General features: G+C 41.9%; 1 protein-coding gene across 1 annotated transcript; it reads right to left on the reverse strand.

The window, feature by feature from the left end:
• Positions 1–1,786: 1,786 nt before the first annotated feature.
• Positions 1,787–22,239, reverse strand: LOC117550458. The gene is made up of 10 exons (XM_034222893.1): positions 21,918–22,239; positions 21,063–21,165; positions 20,811–20,951; positions 20,493–20,665; positions 3,558–3,682; positions 3,309–3,402; positions 2,839–3,174; positions 2,594–2,759; positions 2,327–2,454; positions 1,787–2,202 (listed from the first exon to the last, which is right to left on the reverse strand). Exons 2-10 carry the CDS (start codon positions 21,157–21,159, stop codon positions 1,879–1,881), a joined length of 1,584 nt encoding a protein of 527 aa, XP_034078784.1. The 5' UTR covers positions 21,160–21,165; positions 21,918–22,239; the 3' UTR covers positions 1,787–1,878.
• Positions 22,240–24,580: the final 2,341 nt, after the last annotated feature.

Raw genomic sequence — 24,580 nt, forward strand, 5'->3', positions numbered from 1 at the left:
GGACCTATTTTTCGAATACACCTTGGATAATGTATCATAAAATGATGCTTTGGAATCAGTCTTCTGTCAGGAAACAAAGATTTGAACAGCTTGTGGTGATCAATGATTAAATGCTTCAAATAATATGTCATACCATTTGTAATAATTGGTGAAAAAACAATATTCACAATCTGAATCAAGAGGAGGAGCAGATTCCAACAATTGTTGTTTCTTTCAACAACATCACCAAGAATAAGGGGAGCATTTCGCAAGAGACACCATGACTGAATTGCATTCAATCCAAGATTTTTGCTCTCATCCATTTTTAAACCACTTGGCCTGTTCCGTCTCTCAGTATATCCGTAGTTGAAACTTTGGATCCTCATTGACAGTGTTTCCAGAGATAGACATTTCTTATTGACAAGGTACTGAAATACAAGTTTCAGTTCGTACTGCACTACACCTTCAAGCAAATCGTGCATGATGTCCACCGCGTAGTTATCAGAGGTGTGGAAAAATGTTAGTGTATTGAGCAAGCATGTCTTCTTGACACCAAATGTTGACCCTAAAATAGGATTTTCCTGTAGAGCTGCACAATGTTCTGCATGGATTTCTTTAGTACGAAAAACCATACCAGGGTCATCTTCAGTGAAGACGGACTGTAAATCTCCTTTGGTAGTTAAACAAAATCTACGACAATATGTTGCGCTGAAACACTCAACAAAACCAAACAGCCCGTGTAAACCCAGATTATCACCGGTTACTTGAATAACAGATCCTAGCAATGGTGAGTCAGAGAAAGGCACCTCTATCCCTTGCATTTCAAGTATTTTAAGATCATCAGTGAGAGGCTTTAGTATTGCATCAAATCCATATTTTTTCAGGTCTTGTGCATGAAAAAGTGCCACGACATGAATATTCATCAGCACAGAATTACATTTTGGGGGTAGGTTCCTCAATATGAAGTAAATACAACCAAGTTTGTGTATACCCTTCTTTGAACCTAAGGGATTTGCTGTCTCAAAATCGTCATAGAGTTGAACCTGTAGAGCGTGTTTTTGCTTGGAAAACAAATCATTGCTTTTGAAATATGAACCATCACTTATGTCTTTATAAGTACCTTCTTCTTGTTGTTTTGCCTGCAGGAATAATTCACATAGTTCACTGTTCTTAAATATGGACTTAAGGGTTCCCAACAAGGGTACATACACAAATGTATCTGATTGTAAACTCCTGTTGTTCGATCTCTGCGTAAATCAAATCTGACCCCAAGAACATACTCAACAGGTTCAACAATCTCCCACTTTTCTTCAAAGAACCTTTGTCGTTTGGATCCTGTATTAAAGGATGTGAAAGGATTCTCTAGCTGATCAAAACTATTTTCCAACTTTTTACCCAAATCAGTGCCTTGGACCTCTGAACTGCAGTTGAGAACTGCATCTCTTGCTTGTCTATGAATATCATTTACAAGCTCTTCCATGGACCCCACCATTGCTTGGACAGTGCTCTCAGCAACACCAGATGCTTGTAACTGGGCTACAACAGAACCACACATGTTTAACACGTGCTGTTTATCAAAAGTAACCTGGGAGGTTACGGAAGTGTCAGTACAAACTGCCTGAGAACTTGAAGATTCATCAGTTTCTCGTTGAGTGTCCACATTGTCCATAGTACTAGTTGAACCAGTGTCCCTGTGCAGACTGAAGAGGTGCTTTTTGAACCCTGAATAAGTACAATTGGATAAAGAACATCCTGGCTGGCCACATTTCAAACGTAATGACTTTCCAGGATATAAACCATGGTGAAATTTCAAATGCTGACAAAGCAATGCAGAACTTTTGTGGTGTCCCTTACAGATAAAACAAATCAGCATATTTGCATCCAGTGATGTAAATAACTTCAGATATCAGTGTGCAGAAGCCTTGCTCTGAGTTCTTTGACTCTGGGACTTTCCTTGGCACTTCCAATATCAATGTTAAATACCGTGGTTTGTATGAAAGTGTAGAAGCTGGTGAGGGATTCATGGTAGTTGACACTGAAGATGAAGTGAGCTTTGAAGAGTTCATCGAAGGCTGCCATGGATGTCTGCCCCTTGCAAGGGATGGCCTTGTGGTCAACGATGACGTAGAACCGTTGAATGTTGTTCTTCTGTTCACCAACACACAGCAGGAAGGGCTGCCCTGGTTCCAAACTCGAAAGGAAGGTCTCAACACTGGCTCCAATCTGCAAAAACGTAGAGAGACAGAGAAGTTTTAATGGCATACTAAGCTACTTAAAACAAAATTGTCCCAACTCAAGGAGTGCCAGTGATATAACAACTGCATACAAAAACTAAAATAATGCCTACCTTGAGATATCTCACAACATGGCTGACAGATTGATACGAGCTAATTTTAGCACTCTTCTTATGGCCTTTTGAGGTTGGGGGGAGTAGATGAACCAAGAGTAGAATGCTTGACAGGTCACTGTCCCATCCTAGGGGCAAAAAATATGCAAATATAACAGTCAGTCGTTTAAAGCTGAAAATAGTCTTAAATCAAGGTTATGCAACCGATAACATTGACAGGTCTCAAGATTACAAAGGTAAACAAAATCTGCAAGAGAAAATACTTGCCTGACTCATTTGAGTTTTGTTGTGCAGACAAGAGGTCATCAACATGAACATTAGAGTATAGGTTCTTGCAGTCTGCCAAGATCCTAGGTTTGAAGAAAGTGGGCCATCTCGCCAACATTTTTCCAGAAATCTCTTCTCCAAACATCATTGTGAAATCTTGGTCAACCTACAGGAGAAACACCATGAGTCATGGCAACCCCTCAGACCATCCCAATAATAAATTAAATATGACATGTTGTTCTTACCAAGCCAGGGATGTCGAGGAAACGAGGAAACACATCCAGGACTGTTGAAGAGGCTTGCTGGTCCCGAGTCATTGCTTGCCGACACTGAAATGTTGCCTTCATCTTCTCTTTGACAACTGATTCGTCAGCTGAATGCTTTATGAAGGATATTGCCTCTCTGCATTCCTCGCCAGTCAGTTGCTCACAAGTCAAGAGAAAATCCCTCTTGCTCTTTGGACCATCTTGATGGGTAGTGCTGGGGTAGCACCTCCGGGACTGAACCGCAGTGTTGCGCTGAACCGTCTTTATCCTCCATGCCAAGTAGCCAGATCCACCATCTGCATCATAGTAGTGTTCCTGTAACATCCAAAAATAAATCAAAACTGAGAACACAGAAGTGATAGCATTACAGGAAGGTTGTTCAAAAAGTTAAGAATGAACACACTTCCTTTTCACAAATTCGAATACAGGTCATTCATTCATAGACTTACGTATCCATTCTTTGAGTATGGATCTCTTAGACATGGAAATAGAGTGATGATGCCAAGAGCACACTTTTCTCGCACATGTGTTGGCGGGATCCTCCTTTAAAAAAACATATATATATTGTATCTTAAAAGTATAAATGCCTTACAGCTTTAGATTGTTAGAACATGTGAGCAGCTGTTTCCAAAATGTACATTACTTAGCACTATCTGTGAAAACATGATTAACACCAAAAGGGAATATTCAGTCCTTACCCATGAACTTCGATCATGTCAGCCACCAGTAGGTTTACCATCTGTCGTCGTGTACCATCCATCAATGTTTTAGTTGTCGCATACTCTTGCAAGATTTTCTTAGACTGGAGAACATCGCTGACCATCTAGAACAGGGGTGCCCAACCTTTTTTGAACCGAGAGCTACTTTTAAAATTGCCAGTCTGCCGAGATCTACCAGTCCAAATAGAGAGGCGTAGCCATTACTGACAGCCTACTACCAGGTAAATACACACTTCTACTTGTATAAAACTGACCTTTGTACGATTAATACTTCATAAAATACTGCAGATCCTTTATCTTACCTCTTTCTAATCTACACACATACAAGTATTTAACTGAAGTTACACAACAGTGTTGTTGATACAGAGTTGGAGTTTATTCACACGTCACACTACAGTGGGTAATGTTTTCAAGAAACATTGAACAGTGCTGCCACATATGACACAGGGAAAAAGAAAAGACTCTGAACCCTTTCTTTGCCATTATATAAAAATAGTGTTGCTACAAAAGTATAAATGAGGCTTACTAATAAGATAACTCAGATCTGAAGCTACACAGGAATCTGCTGCAACAGTGCAATAAAAAAGACAAAATTAATAGAATCAAACCCTTTTTTTGTTGCATTTTAGTAGATTATAAAAATAAATGCCTTTTTAAAATAGGATGCAAGCAACACTAGTTTCTTAACCTGAATTGATAATAGACTATAATCAATTTAAGTTTGCATTCTTATACCATTTTGTACAATAATTATAATGAATACGTTCAAACAAACTCAAACTTACAGCTGATTAATAACGGTATCTAACTTGAGTTTTTATCATATCAAAAACCTGTTGAAAGGCTACTGTTATTTTTTATTACGCATCGGCAGCCTCCAGGAATGCTTCTTTCACAACTTCGCCGTCTTTGAAATACTTGTGTTTCGCAAGAACGTGACTGATAATATAAGATGCTCTGGTAGCAGCCTTGCTCTTGTTGTTGGGCCTGGTGAAAATGGACTGCTGTGCATTTAGCTGTCCTTTCAGGCCCCTCCCCTTTTGGAGCGTAGGGCAGAATTAGGAGGGAATTCCGTCTCGTAGCGTTTGTGCACTGTTTTGAAATGCCGCTCCTAAATGACCCTTCTTCAATAAAGCCACGCTCGCATTGCAGATGAGACAGATGGACTTTGAATTGGAATAGATACAAAAATAATCATCCTCCCACTTGGAGTGAAAATTATATATGTTTTGCTTCTGCCATAATTGCGGTCTTGTGTGTGTGCGTGTGCGGACTGTCACTCCTGTTGACACGGACAACGTTAGCGAACTAGTGCACTGCCCACTGCTCACCAGCCACGCCCCGACACATGGGGTCACGCCGGCCAATCACAAAGCTTTGATGCGAGTAGTTATACACATACCACTTCAATCTCATTAGTATGCATAGAAAGTGACAGGTCACACCTCTCCCTACTTATTAAGCCCCGCCCACTTCCGACTAAACCCCGCCCACTTCCGGCTAAGCCCCGCCCACTTCCACCGGAAGTCCCGCCCCTCCATAAGCCCCGCCCCTTCCACCGGAAGTCCCGCCCCCACTTCCGGTTTTTCAAAATAAAATTAAAAAATATTTTTAAAATGATAAAAATAAAAATGCTGCCCCTACCGGTCACCCCCACTTCCGGTTTTTCAAAATAAAATTAAAAAATATTTTAAAAATGATAAAAATAAAAATGCTGCCCCTACCGGTCGCCCCCGCTTCCGGTTTTCAAAATAAAATAAAATGAAATGTAACAACCATATATTTTAAAAGTAATGTCTCAGCTCTAAAGAGCAAGGTCCCGCCACCTAACCACTTCCTGTGCCCCTGTATACAGCAGTATTGACTGTAACTTACAAATACTTGCAAATAACATGAAATATACAACCATATATTTTAAAAGTAATGTCTCAGCTCTAAAGAGCAAGGTCCCGCCACCTAACCACTTCCTGTGCCCCTGTATACAGCAGTATTGACTGTAACTTACAAATACTTGCAAATAACAAGAAATATACAACCATATATTTGTAAAAGTACTGTCAATCTCACTAACTCTCTCTCGCTCTCTGCTATTCTCTGCCGTGAAAAGTTTGATGAACAGTCAAGACAGGTGTGGGGACCATAAAACCCCCCGACATCCTCTGCGGGGCAAATGGTGGGGCGATGGGGAGGGGACACACACACACACACACACACACACACACACACACACACACACACACACACACACACACACACACACACACACACACACACACACACACACACACCCCCACCACTCACCCCTCTTCCGTTAGGGTTAGATAAATAAGAGCCATTCGTCTTTCTCACTCTTCAATATTTTCTCAAGTCGAGAGAAATGGCCAAGAGACGTCTTGATATGGGTGTAATCTGCGAGACACCTGTGACAACCTACAGCCATCCGCTGGGTGCTCCAATCAAGAAAAGATTGCGGTTTGTATGCCGTGTCCAAACGCCTCCAACCGAAGAAGAACTTCAGGGAGAATGGACTCTGGAAAATGGCGACGTCTGGGGTTATGCCTTCAACTATGTGGCGAATGAATTGCATTTCTACAACTTAAAGAAGGGGGAAATGTACGGACCACAGAGTGCTAATGCGACGCTAACCTCGACAGATTGGGCTGTGTTAACTCTGGTGTCTGCCAGAGAGCTCCCCCACCCCACCACTGGATTGAAGGCAGAAGGAGTGCATCAAGAAAGCATAGGGGAACCAGCGGTGTACAAGATTTTTGCAGTGAAAAGTCAAGAAACGCAGACAGCAGGCGAGATCAAAAAAGAGGTTGCACCGTTGCCCATCAAGCTGGAGGAAGAGGAAGGAGATATTTCCCCGCAGCCAGAAGTGAAAAGAATCCTGTCAAGCACCGTATGGGAAACTAAAAGCGGACCCTCTGGGCGTTGGTATTACCGCTCAAGCCGTGTGGTGACGTTGGGTAAGCACCCCTCGGATGATTTTGTTTTGGAGTATTTCAACTCTACATGCGGGGTTTTCCAGACAGCCCTACGTGTGCCTCTGACTGCTTGGTTGAAAATGATTGATGAGAAATCTGTAAAGCTTAAAGAACTTTTTAAACAGAGTCAGACATCGATCGACATTATACTGCTGAAAAGGACCCTCACTTATGCAGACGACCCCGCCCCCCAAACAGCATAACAAGTCCCACCCCCACCTCACCAGATCATTTAAAACGAAGGACCCATCAAGAACGGTCTGTGATCAACAACAGCCATGGATCTGAAAAACAACAACTCCATCACCGTGAGCTGCAGCCTGGATCAGACGCCTCCAGGACCACCATCCTCACCAACAATTTGGACACCAGATCTCGACAACTATATGGCGGGCATCGATATCACGGGATGGATGGATATGCCTCAACCTCCATCCGACTCTCCAGGGGAATGTGCAGCAGAAGGCGTTGACATATGCTATACGTGTGTTCCAGTGGTTCCTGATACAGAACGTGGAAGGACTTCATCATTCCTGAATACGGTAAAAGCTGTTGTAGCCCATCTGCTGGATAGGGTCGTGCAACTCTATAAAGAGGAAACATGCAATGGATGTCAAATCGCTCACCCCAGTCAGAGGCAGCACGAGTGTTTGTTGCCGACCCGAGATTACTTTCTGAACATCAATTATGACGAGGTGTTAAAGAGACTGTGGACCGTTCGTTTCATTCCAGCCATTCGGGATGCTCTGCACAAAAGCCAGCTTCATGTGTCAGAGAGGAGAGTCCTTGGAGCTACCGAGGCGATTCTGCACAATCTCAGAAACACCAGACTCTTTGAAGCTAAAATGGAGAAAATTTACGACCAGTTGATAGACAACGACGAGAACCGTCTGAAGACCATAAGAGCAGCCTGGGTCTTTTGGCAGCAGTAGGACAAACAAAAACAAATTTGATACTTTTTCGTTAAAGTATGTTTTATATTTTACTTCTTTTAACATGTTTTTTGATACATGTGTGACATATCAATAAAATGATTTGCAAGAAAAACTTTTGTACTCATTACCTCAACGGTGTGTAACAGGAAACATGTCTGAGAAACGTGCGATGCATAAAGTGTATTACACACCTTCTAATCCAGGGAGTTTAGGAGGTGTGGACAAACTCCATAGAGCTGTACAGAATGAAATGGGTAAACAAATAAATGTAGAGAAAGTCAGGGAATATTTATCGGGGCAGGACGCATATACTTTGCACAAGCCGGCTCGGGTGCATTTTGTAAGAAACAGAGTTTTCGTACTCAGACCGCTGCAGCAATTTCAAGCAGATCTCTGCGATATGCAGTCGCTGTCCGAATATAATGATGGTTTTAATTATTTGTTAACAGTCGTAGATGTATTTTCGAAAAAAGCCTATGCTCAGGCCTTAAAGAAGAAGACGGGTATAGATGTTGCCAAAGCCTTTGATACAATTTTAACACACAGTGAGATCCCTAAAAAGATACAAACAGATGCGGGGAAAGAATTCTTTAATAAAGTTTTTCAAAACTTATTGAAGAAAAGAGGTATAGCCCATTATGCAACCGCCAGTGATATGAAGGCATGCGTGGTAGAGAGATTTAACCGTACGCTGAAAACTAAAATGTGGAGGTATTTTACAGCTAAAAACACTCATAGATATATAGACGTCTTACCCGAACTACTTGAAAGTTACAATAATAGTTATCACCGAAGTATTAAAATGACGCCAATGCAGGTAACCAAGGAAAATGCGGCTCAAGTGTTTCGGAATCTATATAACCCCTCCAGCCTTCGTAAAAAAGCTGCTGTCAAAATGAACTTTAAGGAGGGGGAGCTTGTAAGGATATCCAAATTGAGAGGAGTATTCGATAAAAAATATGAGCAGAGTTATACGAACGAATTATTTACGGTGTCTGAAGGCTTACCTCGACAGCCACCTGTTTATAAGCTCAAAGATTATGACGGAGAAGAGATCAAGGGTACTTTTTATGAGAAAGAGTTACAAAAAGTTAAGATAACTAATGACAAGGCTTTTCAAGTCGAGAAAATTCTAAAAAGGCGTGTGGTGAGGGGGAAAAAACAAATGTTTGTATCTTGGCGTAATTGGCCCGAAAAATTCAACAGCTGGGTTGATGCTGGCGAAATCCAAGATGTATAAAAGCAATCAGAATCAAGCTCAGTCCTTCATTACAACCATGGAGATAAATGAAGGGTTCTACATTACGCTGCCGTCTAATGCCAGCCTGGAGGTATTTCAAAACAATACAAGCTCTAGCTATCAGGTGAACCTAGCACAACCTTTACACTTGGATGGTTCGTGGCAGGTCGCCCTGACAGAAATATCATACCCCCACACCTGGTATAACGTACCTACGGAAGCAGCCTTTTTTGAGTGGATAAAGAAAGCAAAACTCCCTGACACATCCCCAACGAGCAAGTTAAGGCTTCATATGTTTAGAGCTGGTTACTATAGTAGCATAACTCAGCTCATAGAGGAACTTGAGTCCTGCTTTAAAAAAATTGACCCCGATGTCAGTTTACACTATAGTCCAATTAACAGGAAAATCGAATTTCTAGGAGGGGCTCAATATCGCTTCCGCTTTCCAAAAACCGTCGCCTATATGCTTGGAATACAACCAGACCAGTGGCTCAAATTTGATAATAAATCAGCTGCCTATCCAACGGATATAAATGCTGGCTCAACACATCTATACTGCTATAGCAATGTGGTCAGTCACCAGCGGGTAGGTGACGCTTTTGCTCCTCTCTTGAGAACCGTAGATATAAGAGGAACATTCGGCGATACAGTAACTCAGTATTTTAATCCTGCATACTACTTGCCGGTAACAAAAACACACATCGAGAATATACAGATAGAAATAAAAAACGACCAGAACAAACCAGTAAAGTTCACCTACGGAAAAAGTGTAGTGAAACTTCATTTCCGCCCCTCAAAACGATGATTCATCAAGACCCCCAACGTTTTGTGAGTTACTATGAAAATCAAGCGGGGGGATCCCTGCCTGGTTTTTATGGTGCCCCGGTAATGTACGGGCGAGGCATTGGCTCTATATTTTCCAGATTATTTCGTTTTGTCGCCCCCCTGGTGAGAAAAGGGTTCGCCATAGCTAAACCTCATCTGAAATCGGCGGCCAAAAATATTGCATCAGATGTTATCAGTAAGGCTGTCCATAGATACGGCCCCCAATCAGACCCCGGATCTCAAGAAGGATCAGGTGGTCTGATGGTTTTGGCAAGAAGGCCCCGGAAGAGACCTCCAGGCAAACGGGTTCCGAGGGGTGTCAAGAAAGGAAAACACACAGTCAAAAGAAAATCATTAGGGAAAAAACACCCTCGGAGAAGGAACGTATTGGGGAGAGATATATTTTAGCGTGTTAAATATGGCCCTTTTACATCACAAATCTGCTGAATGCAGCATGGCAGAGCTGGATTTATTTTCAGCTCCGATGACACAACTCTCTATCGACGAAAAACACTACACAGAGGTCCTTCCACTGTCGGCCATTACAGAGGACGGACCCATAGAATTTTTTATACCCGGGGACGGAGATAAATACCTGGATATGAATGACACCTTGATACATCTCAGGATCAAAATAACCAACGCCGATGGGACTAATCTGGCAGCTGATGCCCCCGTCGCCCTAGTTAATTACCCTCTGAATACAATTTTTAGTCAATGCGACGTTATTCTAGGGGACAGACTAATTTCTCAATCCAGTTCGACTCATCCTTACAGGGCTATTATTGAAACGCTATTGAATTACTCTGATTCTACTTTAAAAACTCAGTTCACAGCCGGCTTATTTTATAAAGACACCGCGGGGTCTATGGACTCTATAGTCACAGCCAATGGACCAAATAAGGGGCTGGTAAAGAGGGCCTCATTCACAGCAGAATCTAGGGAGCTCCATTTGATGGGTGCTTTACACACGGATATATTCTTCAGCGAGAGGCTTCTCCTGAACTCTGTAGATTTGAGAATCAAACTCACCAGATCTAACGATGCCTTTACTCTCATGTGTGCAAATGACTCTACATACCGTCTAAAAATACTGGGGGCTTCACTTTTTATCAAAAAAGCCACAATCACTCCTGCGGTGCGTTTGGGGCATGCTGCGGCTCTGCTGAGAGGTAACGCCCTCTACCCCCTGTCACGGGTGAATCTAAAGACATATAGTATACCGGTTAATTCTAGAATATGCAACCAAGAAAATCTCTTTTTGGGTAATATGCCCAAGTACCTAGTATTGGGTATGGTACATCACGAAGCCTTCACCGGCAGGAGAGAGCTTTCACCGTTTAATTTCATTCATAACGACATAGAGTACCTGGCTTTATGTCAGGACGGGAGACAAGTACCAGCCAAAGCATTTCAACCCCAATTTAACCGGGGGTCGTCAGTCAGAGAGTTTTACAACATGTTAACTGCTACAGGGAGACACATGAAAGACTTGCCTCTAAGTATAGACAGAGATGATTTCGAACAAGGATACTCTTTATTTGTGTTTAATTTAACTGCTGCTGAAGATGCCGATGCCTTATCCCCCATCACCAGCGGTAGTTTAAGATTGGAAATGAGGTTCAGAGTACCGCTGCCACAGACTACCACTTTAATCGTATATTCTTGTTTTGATTCGATTCTGGAGATTAATTCAAAACGACAAGTGCTGGTAGATTATTACTAAGAAGACTACAACATGAATAATCACCAACTGGATAGTCTCATGCAGAATATGTTAGGTGGTTCTTTTGGGGGGGTATGGGCCTCAGACCAGCTACCCCGAGTAAAACAATTATTTAGATGCCCTGTATACATGATTGTCAACACCCACCCCTCCCACATGCCCGGAGAACACTGGCTAGCAGTGACTTTAGAGGCTGGGGAAGGAACTTTTTTTGATTCTTTCGGATTTCCCCCCGATTTTAGTCATTATCCTAAAAGCATCCTGCAATTTCTAGAAACACAATGTGCAACTATTTTATACCATAACCGGCAACTTCAGAATGTCATGTCTACAGCCTGTGGTCAACACTGTGTTTTTTATCTATGCAAAAGAGCGTCCGGGTTGTCTTACGAAAATGTGTTATCTTTATACCAAGATGATGTGATAAAAAATGATGCTGCTGTAACGAATTTTGTGAAAAAATACCAGAGGTGTGAGAGACGTCATAAAGACACTCATTTTAATCACAGTGTCTGTTCGCTACAAATGTTTAAAGATTGTTATAAAATGTAGAAATAAAAAAGGTCTGAAGACAAAATTAATTCAGGTGACTCTGTCTTTATTAGGAAATCATGAAATATAATACAACTTAAGGGGTTAAATGTAACCATCTGGGGCTTAATACTCTGTCTTGCCTTATCCTCTTCTTCTTCTTCTTAAGCAGGGCATTCTGAGGTTCTACAGCTGTTCCTAAAGTGTCCCACCCAGTAGTAACGGGAGATGTTTTTCTTCTTCTTTTTCGGGGGATATTTTCTCGATTTAGTTTACCCTCTTTGATTATGCGATATTGTTCACGAGCGTGAAGGTTTTGAAAAGCTGTTAAGGGAATGTTGATCTCACTCAGACTATTTAAAAAACCCCGCCAGCCCTTAGGCTCCTGGACATTTGTTTTATACGCGCAGGATAAATGTTTAAATAAATCTAAAACGTGGGAGCCTTTAACGGCAACCCCCTTGTCTATAAATTCCCCCGCTGGTGTCCATCCAGCTGTACTCGTGGTTAATTTCCTCATAATGTACTCGGCATTCTTGTGGTAACGCTTAGGGAGGTGCAGTAGAACATCGTTTTTTATTTTATCATCGGACGTGCCATCATTTTCTGCTCCTTTTACCACCCCCGTGTCTTCAGGTAGAGTCAGAGTAATATGTCTCTCCTCAAGCCCGTCTTGTTTGAGTAGGGTGAGATATCTTTGTAACAAGGTGTTGTATTTTATGATTTTTTCATAAGGGGGTAATCCTGGTTCGTTTAAGGTGGCTCTCATTTTTTCATCCAGAACATCTTCTGCAGTGCGTCTAATTGTTTCCTTACTGTGAGGGTTAGTTACACCATTCTGATTGAGCTGATTAAACTGGTGAGGTGTTAGCAGAAACATCTTTTGACTCATGGTCGAGCTAGCCCTCCTAAAAGTTGGCCTAAAATGGGGATCAACGCGCCGAGTAGCGGCAGTAGGAAACCTCCAGATTGCTTTCTTAAGGCCTTGAATTTAGTTTTTAAGTTGGTCTTTTTATTGGCCAAGAGTTTGAAAAATTTCTTTTGCTTCTTAAGCTTCTTATACTGAATGCCTGACAGGGGGATGTTACCTTTTAAAAGATTTAGAGACAGTTCACAGAGTGATTGAAGAAAATCCGTGGAGCAGTTCTCGAGAATATCCTTGCGCTTTGAAGGCGGGGCTTGACATAAGGCCCTCAACAGAGGCATGTTTCTTTTTAAACGGGCCGACATACTGTTTTTTCTCAAGTCTTCGTTTTTGGTACATAAACAACTAGCCATTGATTAGGTAGTGCTCCCGATCTAAGCCTGTAGATGTCTGGACAGGTGGGGGTCATGTCTACGATTAAGTAACCGTGAGGTTCCGTGGTGGCGTCTTCAAAACTTTGTAGGAAAAATGATTTATTACCAGGGTGTATTTGTTGAGCAAGTATGTTCATTTGTAGTCTGTCTCTGGGGTTTTTAAACAAGACCATGTAATTAGTATTCAAACTAATTGTGCGACTGTTTTTTCCTTGGTGAAAAACATTTTGGGTAAGCATGATAACACTCATATTTCTATGATGACGGTATTGGGTGAACAGTCTGACTACTTCCGGATGTTCAGAGGCCTGAAATATAACATCGTCTAATATAATCAGATGACTTTGGTCAGGAGGAAATAGCGATTCATCTTCAAATGATTCAGGCAGACCCTTGACGAATTTTATATTTTTATTCTTTTCCTGCAGTTCAGCATACATGGGCTGGAAAGAAGTATAAATCCACACAATATTTTGAGGCTGTACATCCATTACGTGAATACAATTTTGCAATACATTCTTGACAAAAAAAGTTTTTCCACAACCACTAGGGCCCACTACTAGACAGGAAAAAGGAACACGCAGTCGGGGGTCAAAATCAATTTGACTTGGTGAAAACATGTCGTCAATTATTTTCTCAATACCCAAAAGGCAAAGTATTTCCCCCGGCTAACAAACGTCTCTTGTCAAACACAACTCGGAACTTTTTGGTGAATGACACATTTCTCAAAGCGAAAACCTCTTTATTCCTTACAATGCTGTGCTGAGGGACCTCAATTACCCTTCCCCTCTCAGAGTTTTGAACGTAGCCCTCCACCAGGTCGGCCAGACTGTCAAAGTTCACTCGTTTGCAACATTCATGCGTTTGTGTGATGCCTTTCACGCGCATCACAACTTTTTTTTGATTTTTGGTCTGATAAGCATAACTTTTAGGGCCTGCTGAAACAAACTCTTTAATCGTATCGCCCCCCAGCTCGTCTGTCAGGTCCCCCAGATACACACCCATAGGTAGAGGGCTCTCTCCTTGTCTTGTCACATAGATTATGCTATCTGTGTCGTAGTAGAATACTCTGCGCTGTAATTTCTCCAATTCACTGTACAGTTTCAGCCTGGCATACGCTGTGGTAAAGGCGGCGATGAATATGTTATCCACCTTGTTGGGAGTAGAGTAACAATTTTCCCCGTAGCACCACTGAACTAGAGCCGTTCGGGGGTTGAGGAATGAGAAATACGTAACCTTATGTTTAGCTGAAAACAAGAGGTTAAGAAATTCTTCGGCTTTGGTCACAATCTTAGTCTGAGTCAGATTGCTTCTCTGGGCAAATTTACCCCAGAAACTGTTGAGACATAGTTTTGCCACTTGTCTTTTGGCAGGGTTTGATTTGATTTTATCTGCATCCAGCAAGATGCCCTGCTTAGCATGATAGTCTGCCACATACTTTTGTCTGCTCTCATCATCTGAGGCCTCTGAAGGGTAACCTGATGCTTCTTGTTTACCCTTCAAAAAGGTGTGTATATAGTCTACAAAAATGCTGTCACTTTTCTTCTCAAAATGCCACACCTCTGTGATCTGAGTCATCTTGTAACCCATATCCAGAGCTTTGGTGAATTCCGGGGTCACCCAAACCCCTGTTAATGCTCTTTCCTCTTTGCTATGCAAGCAGGCCCCCTGTTGGTTGTTAAGCTCTGCGCATGTGCGGCATAGAGTGAACACCAGTTTACCAGCTGCAGTTCGGTAGGGCAGGACAGGAAAGTACAGACCTCTAGGAGGTTCTACTGTGGCTTTGATTAACCCGAAATAACTGCGAGGGTCTTTGAAATCTCGGAATATGATCTGAGGGTGTCCAAGTGGATATAGGCCTGTGCAGTTTACAAAAGGATAGAGTGAGGTGAAATCGCAGTAATGAACCGATTCATCCACCGCTGCTGTGTGCCTCAACTTTACTGCACATGTCCTTCCCCCGTATAAAGCATCGCGGGGGGTCAGCGGTTCTGGTGCATTGTATACCTTGAGGAAAGCCTTCAAATCTTGATTGGATTTTTTCATCTCAACCCATGTATGCTCACGCATAACGTTCACTTTGGCCCCATGGACAGCCTCTAGCTCATGCAGTTTTGCCTCGCTAACAGCATGGAGATGCTCAAATGTGTGACCTATCAAGGGGTTTTTCTCATGCCCCTTATAGCAAGAGGGGCAGCCGTGATAGAAACAACCTAGAAATTCCCAGACAATCTTTTCCCCGGTAACTTCGGCAAACCCGTCTACGACGAAACGTCCCACTCGTTTCTCTCCTTCATTCAACGCATGTTGAATAAAAACACCTGCAGTCTGAGCTACCCACTCCAGCCACTGAATACCTGCGTCTGAGTACGTCTTGTTTTCACGGCGGTAGTCGTCGGGTGGGGGGATTGCCAATGTTTTGGGCGTTAGAAAGTTTGTGGTAAAAACTTTCATACAGGCAGAAGCTATAGTCGCACGACTAAAAGGATCAACTCCTGTCTCCCCGAGAAAACCTTTCCGAAATAATGCGGCCCCCTGGGCAAGAATGGCCACATCGTTTTTGCAGTAAAGCAATGCCTGCTCTCTAAAGTCAAAAATGCCCCGGCGTACCGTCTCATACCACGTGAGAAAGTCACTCTTTTCACCAGTTGTCATGCGTTCAACCCCATAACAGCGTGCGGGTGGATAAGGGCCTATATAACTCAGGTTAGCCTCGGAGCTGAAACCGTGAGGGAAGTACCCCTTGATTTTATCTCCAAACCCCAAAGCTTTTGGCATGTCTGCTAAACGCATAGACAGATAAGACAGTGAGTCTATGTACCTGTGGCCGAAATCCTCGTCAGTAAAAGAGATCACTTTACTTCCCTGCATTGTTAACGGGGGCTTTAGCCCCTGTGCAACCATTGCGTTGATAATGAAATAGCTGTCAAAACCCTTAGCATTGTGCGCGATGAATGTTGCATTCTTGAACTTTGGGCTCCTAAAGTGTGCCAGAAACTGCCGTGCACAGTCGATTCCTTCGCCGACCCAAATTTCACCCCCCAAGGTTTTTGTACAAACCAAGAAAGGTATATGTACCCCATCTGCCCCCGCCATTGTTTCAAAATCATAAAACACAATGTTGTCATTGTGTTCTGTCTCTTTAGGCTGCACTCCTATGTAACACAAATGTTTTTCACACCCGAGCGTAGAAGTAGATGGTAATTTTTCCTTGCATGTCCTACATTTTTTCGTCACACACTTGTGTGTTTTATCTGCTTTACTCTTGGGGGTGTAGTAAGAAAGTTGGCAATCTGCACACTTTTTTGTGTAAATCACAGTTACTGGCAATGTCTGTTGATCTCTGTTTCTGCTCTTTATGTCGAGAATGACAGCCGACTGTACGGCATGTTTTGTTGCAGTCTTTACAAAAGATGGGTTTAAACTCTGCCAGGGTGCATGCAGGGTCAAGGCAGACATAGCAATGCCCAGTACAGGAGTGACTCCATTGAGAACTGTACCCTGTATAGCAATGCTCACAGACATACGGAGAGCCTAAAAACCCCTTCAAGTTCTTCACACCATAGTAATGGTTGTGTAGGAGGAACAGAAACACAGTTTTGTCTCGTTTGGGGGCGTCTGTCTGAAATTTACAAAGGGTTCGGTCGTCACCGTTTCGGTAAAAAACCACTATCTTACAGTTTAAGCTGTCTTCGAATTTATCAATGTCGCTGAATGTCACAGCTGTATGAGCTGTCAAACCCGCCATATTCTGGATCTCTTTACCGCGCTTGACCCCCTCATTATCAGTGAGGTTATCGTGTAACAACAGTGCTAAATTAATAGCAAAACACAGCTGGTTGGAGGAGTTCTGAACAACGTAAAGAAAACGCGCCTTCTTTTTAACAATCTCACTGTCTAACATTTTACTAATCATCCGTTTACCCTGAACCCCCCCACGGGGGGCCTGAACAATTTGAACCACGAGCTCCATGTTGCCTTCTGCCATTACCATGATATTCGATTGCATGGCTTTGAACAGCCCCTCCTCAAAATCATCCAGATTATCATCGGGACCATTTAAAATGGCTGATACATTAACCCTTAGTTCTTCACCACGTAACTCAATTTGTATGATATCTTCTCTTTCTGCCCGTGCAAAAGCATGTGCACGCATGTTATGCACATTGTTCATCAGACCCTGAAAATAGACTCCAAAGTCTGCTTCACCCCCAATAGGCGGTAGGACTAGAGACTGTCTCATTTCTATGTTACCGAATACAGGTCGAGAGATAACACTTGGCTCGGCATCTCTGCTAGTGCCTCCTCCTCCTCCTCCTCCTCCATACTGTGACAGGGGGCCCGGTGATTCCGAAGCATTCGGGGTGTCATTCTGATCAACATGTCTGTTACTTTGCATGGAGCAAGCGGGTGATTCTGAGTCATTCGAGCTGTCATTAACACACCCGTCATCTTGCATGCTGGAAACGGGGAGGCAGGCGTGGGGCGAAGCTTCGCTATTTTGTCCATCCAGACGGCGGGCATTGTCTAGAGGCTGCTCTAAAAGCCCTCGGTCTGCATAGCAGTCTATCACCCAATCCAAGGCACCGCCTAATGTTTTTGTTGGACTGCTTGAATTTGTTTCTGACAAGGCCGCGGGCTCGTTTACAGCTGACCCCTCGTCATTTAACTCACTGTTGCTGCCTGAACACTGCGGAAATGACAGGTCCCTATATCTGAATTCATCATCATCATCACTGCACAATTCGTTTACATCCGGTAATACATGCAGAAAGGACCTTTCTCCATCTGTATAGGGGCTTGTTTCTGTCAAGGGCGTAGGCTCGCGTACATCTGTTATTGTGTCATTTAGCTCACTGTTACTGTCTGACCACTGTGGAAATGACATGTCTTCGTACACAAAGCCCTCACCACTGCATAGTTCATTTACATCAGGTAAACCCTCGATGAAGGACTTTTCGTCGTCTTTTAAATCATCCATGCTTGACCGTTTTTAAGAAATCACCCCCGCAAAAAAAAACAAAACATAAAAACAAAAAAAATCAGTGGCACCGCTGAAGAAACATTTCACTTTGCTTCTACATTCATGGACGTAAAGTCAACATACCTGGCGGATACATCAATAACAGTTTTACATGTGATCTACGTGTAGCTTATTCAGATGGTGTGGCCTTAAAGCAGACCTTAACAAACAGCGTTTGTCCTTTTGATAACGGGGTCCTCCCCTTCAATTGCTCTATAAAAGAAAAGAAAAGAAGAGGGTATAAGCATGTTTTTTAAAATACTCCAAAACAAAATCATTTAGCTATCATCTTTTGTATAAGCACACCTAAAAAAGCATTTTTTACCTGGTAGGTTTGAATTGTCAAAAACACCGTCTGTGTTGAGATGACTTGTTGAACAGATCTGCGCTGAGCTGAGACCATGCAGGCCGCCGGAGGGGTTGCACCACCTTTTTAGAACAAGTGAGTACGTTATTCTGGATACTTACACCTGAAAGAACATATTTAATTTTTAAGAAATATAGCTAAATACACTTATAGTAAAAAAAATGTACACCACATTATTTGTACTTAGAACGATACTTCATTAAAGCTTCTAAATAATTACATAATAGAAAAACACAGATGCATAGAGGTTATTTAACACACACACACACACACACACACACACACACACACACACACACACACACACACACACACACACACACACATCAAGCAGCATTAACTAACTATATGCTATTATAACATAAAAAATAAAAGTACTTACCATATATTTTCAAAATATCTGGGCCTTGACGGGGAAAAGCGACGAGAGGCTGCCTAGATGTTTTCGGGGTTACTTATAGACCACAATATGTAAATGATTCTAAAAACAACCAATGGGGTTATTCCTGATTGTTTAACAAATTAGCATTATATTGTATTTGGTTTTTTATGGTAGAGCAAATACTTTTTTATTTTAGGCTATTCTCCTGTATATATGTATGCGTGTATATGTGTATATATATATATATATATATATATATATATTTATATATATACATATATACGCATACACATTACAAAAAAAAACATGTAGATAGTTACATGAGAAAATAATGTAACTGCTTTCTCTGTTTTGCTCTGACCATCTGTCCTGAATTCGGAGACTTTTGTAATTAGCAGCCTCAGACCGTCTCCTCACACACACACACACACACACACACACACACACACACACACACACACACACACACACACACCATTTGCCCCGCAGAGGATGTCGGGGGGTTTTATGGTCCCCACACCTGTCTTGACTGTTCATCAAACTTTTCACGGCAGAGAATAGCAGAGAGCGAGAGAGAGTTAGTGAGATTGACAGTACTTTTACAAATATATGGTTGTATATTTCATGTTATTTGCAAGTATTTGTAAGTTACAGTCAATACTGCTGTATACAGGGGCACAGGAAGTGGTTAGGTGGCGGGACCTTGCTCTTTAGAGCTGAGACATTACTTTTAAAATATATGGTTGTATATTTCATGTTATTTGCAAGTATTTGTAAGTTACAGTCAATACTGCTGTATACAGGGGCACAGGAAGTGGTTAGGTGGCGGGACCTTGCTCTTTAGAGCTGAGACATTACTTTTAAAATATATGGTTGTTACATTTCATGTTATTTTATTTTGAAAACCGGAAGCGGGGGCGACCGGTAGGGGCAGCATTTTTATTTTTATCATTTTTAAAATATTTTTTAATTTTATTTTGAAAAACCGGAAGTGGGGGTGACCGGTAGGGGCAGCATTTTTATTTTTATCATTTTTAAAATATTTTTTAATTTTATTTTGAAAAACCGGAAGTGGGGGTGACCGGTAGGGGCAGCATTTTTATTTTTATCATTTTTAAAATATTTTTTAATTTTATTTTTGAAAAACCGGAAGTGGGGGCGGGACTTCCGGCGGAAGGGGCGGGGCTTATGGAGGGGCTTAGCCGGAAGTGGGCGGGGTTTAGTCGGAAGTGGGCGGGGCTTAATAAGTAGGGAGAGGTGTGACCTGTCACTTTCTATGCATACTAATGAGATTGAAGTGGTATGTGTATAACTACTGATGCGTTCAAGTGCATTATTCTGGCACAGGAAGATTATGTTACAGGACATTAACGATAAAACAGAATATTGTTGTTCTATTTTTAGACACATCTTGCGATCGACTGGGAATCTCCCCGCGATCGACCGGTTGGGCACCCCTGATCTAGAAGATAAAGAATAATCATATGGGAAGTCATTATCTTGGGCATTCCATACAAATCATAGGTTATCTGCCCAATATATCCATGTTTAATGATTAATAAAGAACTGAGTAAATTGCAAAAGTGTAGTCCCCTGTACCTCTTTGGCTGATTCCCGATCAGCGTGGACTCTTTTCACTCCACTGTCTCTCTCAAGAACTATTCTTGCATCTGATGAATCAGACACCGCAGAGGATGAAGCATTGGTCACGGAGAATGAGGTGTCTGAAAGGTCCGACTCCAGCAAAGTGTGCGATACATTTTGAAGCACAACTGCAAGATAGATAAAAGAATGACATACTCAATGAAAGAAGAAAAAAAACATACTTTCAGCCCTCCAAACGATGTTACAGGGTAATCTCAGCAAAAACTCAGTAGGGATGGGTCCCTGATTTTCCATTGCGAGTCTGAATCTTACCTGAAGACTGTCCTGTGGACACTTTGACTGTAAGGTTCCCTGCTTGTAAAAGCTCTTCAAAGACATCTGCATCCACCTCTGTCCCTGATTCATCAGTCAAGTGCAGCTCACTCTGTAGTGGTAAACCTAACTTTTCTATGACTGAGAGAGAATATTGAAATGTACCACCTGACAATATTGGTACGTTTAACTAAAACAAGATTCATTTCTTAGACTCAAACAATCAGTGATATGTATTCAAGTTATCCATACCTTTCTGAAGAAATGTACTGTAGCTTTCATAGCCTTCTTCAGTCTCAGCCACTTTCACATATTTCTGGCTTTCGCCATATCTTACTTTCACCAACATGGTGTCCTATAAGAATACAAATGTATTAGCAAACATATTACAGAAATATCTAACAGACCTGTTGCTACAAAAATATAATTATGCATTTAAGTGTCGTTGAAATAATTTAGCAAAATGCTAACAGTGGAGCTCAACACCAGTGGCTAACGATAGCAGTATTACTGACATGTGGAGCTGAACATGCTAACACGTGGAGCTAAAAACCCGTGGCTAACGATATCAGCTAATATGACTGACAAGTTGAGCTATTAGCTGCTATCGTTAGCCTTGGGTGTTTAGCTTCACATGTTAGTAATATATATTAAAGTAGCATATATTAGCCTCACATCTAATTCATATTGCAGGAGCTACTATTGTTGGTCACAGGTGTTTACCTCCACGTGTTAGTTAGTAATATTAGCTACTATGGCGTTTAGCTCCACCTGTTAATATGAGTTGCTATCGTTAGCCGCAGGTGTTTAGCTTTACTTATAGCAGCTAAACTTACTAACACTTTAAGCTTACAACCCGCGGCTAACAATAGCAGCTAATATACTAACACATGGAGCTAAACGCCCCAATAACAGACTTTGTAATGATATTAAAAAGATGTTAGGCTAAACACCCCTGGCTAATGATAGCAGCACATATTACTAGCATGTGGAGCGAAGACAGCAGTCAATGTAAAATAATTAATATTTATGTAGCTGAAGGTAAGCGCTGTTCAGCTAAATAAATAAATACCTGTACTAGGCTACTGGTTCGAAACATTTACTTACACTTTGGTCAGTTTATCCTCCAAATAGAATGTGGTGGTATGCTCCTCCGATTTGGTCTCCCGCCTCGACTGCGCGCACACACATTCACAGTCACGGCCACACCCAACAGAGCAACAGCCAGTGATCCACAGAAAGAGAGATTGTAACACTGGCTATGTAATTAAATCAACACTCTAGAGTTGTTTGGAGAATTCAACAATTGACTCCCTGTTTCAACACCAACTCGTTTTGAATAATAACTATCTTGGAGTTGAATGACACTTAAAATGAGTTGAAACAACTCTATATTTAAATTTCCAACTCCAACACTGAAAATATAACACTTTTGATTTTGCTGTGTAGTTGTGCATTTTATGTTCCTGAATTAAAGGTCAAAGTGGGAAAGCGAGCAAGTGATCACATTGCAGTATACACAGTAGAGATGATGGCTATCTCACTAGCCCTTCAGTGGGTAGAGCAGGGGTCTTCAACTAAAATTCAACGAGGTCCAGTTAGAGAAAATCTCCCCATGCAAAGGTCCAGAACATCAAAATGTCTAACTTGCTTCATGAATTAGTGTGATATATATTGAAGTGACCTGTAGCTTTATCAACGTCTGCATGTAATCAACAACTGACTGCCAATCAAATAAAGAAAGTACAATTCAAAAACAACTAGCACTTACGTATATTCTCCTTTTTGTTCTAAACCATCTAAAACCTTCCATAGATCGAGAAATTTGCGCTGAGAAAAGACGGAAAAAAATCGTGTCGGCTTCTGATATGGCGGCCATTACTGAACTCACGAAGTCTCGCAAAATATCGCAACTGCTCGCGAGATCTGTGTGACGTCAAGGGAAGCTAGCGATGTGATTGGCTTAGACATAGTGGACAACGTGGGCTGCTGGTCGCCATATTGGATATTTGGTAGTGTAGCTCATAGATATATATATAAACATGTTTATATATATCTATGGTGTAGCTAACTCCTTTGTTTGGTATACGGCGTCACGGCCCGGGTCATGTAAACACAATGCCGCGGGGCTTTAAATCCAGTAAGGTGTGGGACCATGTGACGAAACTGCCGCTTGATACTGCGAAGTTATAACCTGTGCGGGAACGTGATCAAGTGCGCTGGGGGAACATCGAACATAGCGAGGCACTTGAGGAGAAACCACAAAATAGAAACTACTCCACATGCGGCCTCAGCCACATTGGCGGCGATGTTTGGCGACCAAAATAACAACGATCGAGGTAAGCTGAATAATACTTTTTGGAGGATTTTCAGTTCAGGAAATAGGCTTGTAAAAAATTGGCATTCTTAGCATTATAGCAAGATATACTAGTAGTAGCATCGGTCCGACTAGCCGACTAGGGCGTTTATTCAGCGTCATCTTTTCTTGTGCGGGGAGCAAAACAATGTACCTAATGCAAGGCTAATGCAAGGCCTTTCAGCAAAGTTTTAGGGATTTAGGCTCAGTCAGCTCAGGGACTGTTTGGTTACTTTAGTTTGGTAAATGAAATAAATGTTTGAACTTTGTAGTAGTTCACTGTAGTTGATGTCATAAGTCATTTGTAGACTAAGTGGCAAAAAAATTTTTTTTACATTTGTACTTTGTAGAGAAATGAAGGGAGCACAATAAACCTGACGAGTTTGAATTTGAGTTGATTATGAGTCTATTTTAAACTTAAATATTGAAGTTAAAAGCATCAATCTGGTGCACTTTGAGAGCAACATTAAGAGATCTATGGATACATCTCTCAACACCCATATGAAACAGAACTGTAAGCATATTTTTCTTTTTGGATATTTTACAAATCACTCCCCTTTTAAACTCTATTCTTGTTATTTTTAACAACTTTTTTGTTACTGTCATATAGTATTTTATACCTGTTTTTCATTTAGTCTCATTAATAACTATAATGATCATATCAAGGTGTGCCTTAACCTCACTGAGCTGAGGTTATTTGAGCCTCTCAGGAGAGAGCTCTCTTCCACCTGGTTGTAGAAAAGCTCTTTAAATTCGTTAGCATAGCTAGCTAACCAGATGCTAAAAACAACAGATCGCCACTGTGCTTACAACTAAAGACACAGCCACGTAAACACTGTGGCATGTGTACGGCTCCTTATGGGTACTGCAATATTTGAAGGGCTGGAGCGGCGTTCCGGTGCTCTCTGTCAGCACTCCTTTCAGACGAGACATACCACGTGAAAACACGTTACGCTCGTGTTGTGTTCAAGGAACCTGTCCTTGGCCAGGAAAAACAGATACTCACTTGTTTAATTATTTTTGCGGTCTAGATTTCTTCTTCTTTTTTGAAGTGAGAAGTTGTCCGTCAGTCGGACTGACGGACGGACTCCCCCCACCCCCAAAACGAAAACTCTTCGGTTCTCCACGAATTACACAAGTCACCCAAATCAGCGTTAAAAAAGCGGGAGGCGCCGAAAAATCCCATATTAATGTATTAATTATAGCTCCGGGTCCGTATAGGTCGGCGTCTGGGTCCGGATCCGGACCGCGGTCCGCCTGTTGCCGACCCCTGGGGTAGAGGAAACACAGCCAATGCGAGTGTTCATTTGCTCTGACTCCAGCGCAGCTCTGGAGAGTATAAACAACTTCTCTTCAGAATGTCGTCAGGATATTTGACATGACATTTTACACATCATGTTTAGGTTAGTTCATC

This window comes from Gymnodraco acuticeps, unplaced genomic scaffold (genome assembly GCF_902827175.1).
Source record: "Gymnodraco acuticeps unplaced genomic scaffold, fGymAcu1.1, whole genome shotgun sequence".
Taxonomy (NCBI): domain Eukaryota; kingdom Metazoa; phylum Chordata; class Actinopteri; order Perciformes; family Bathydraconidae; genus Gymnodraco; species Gymnodraco acuticeps.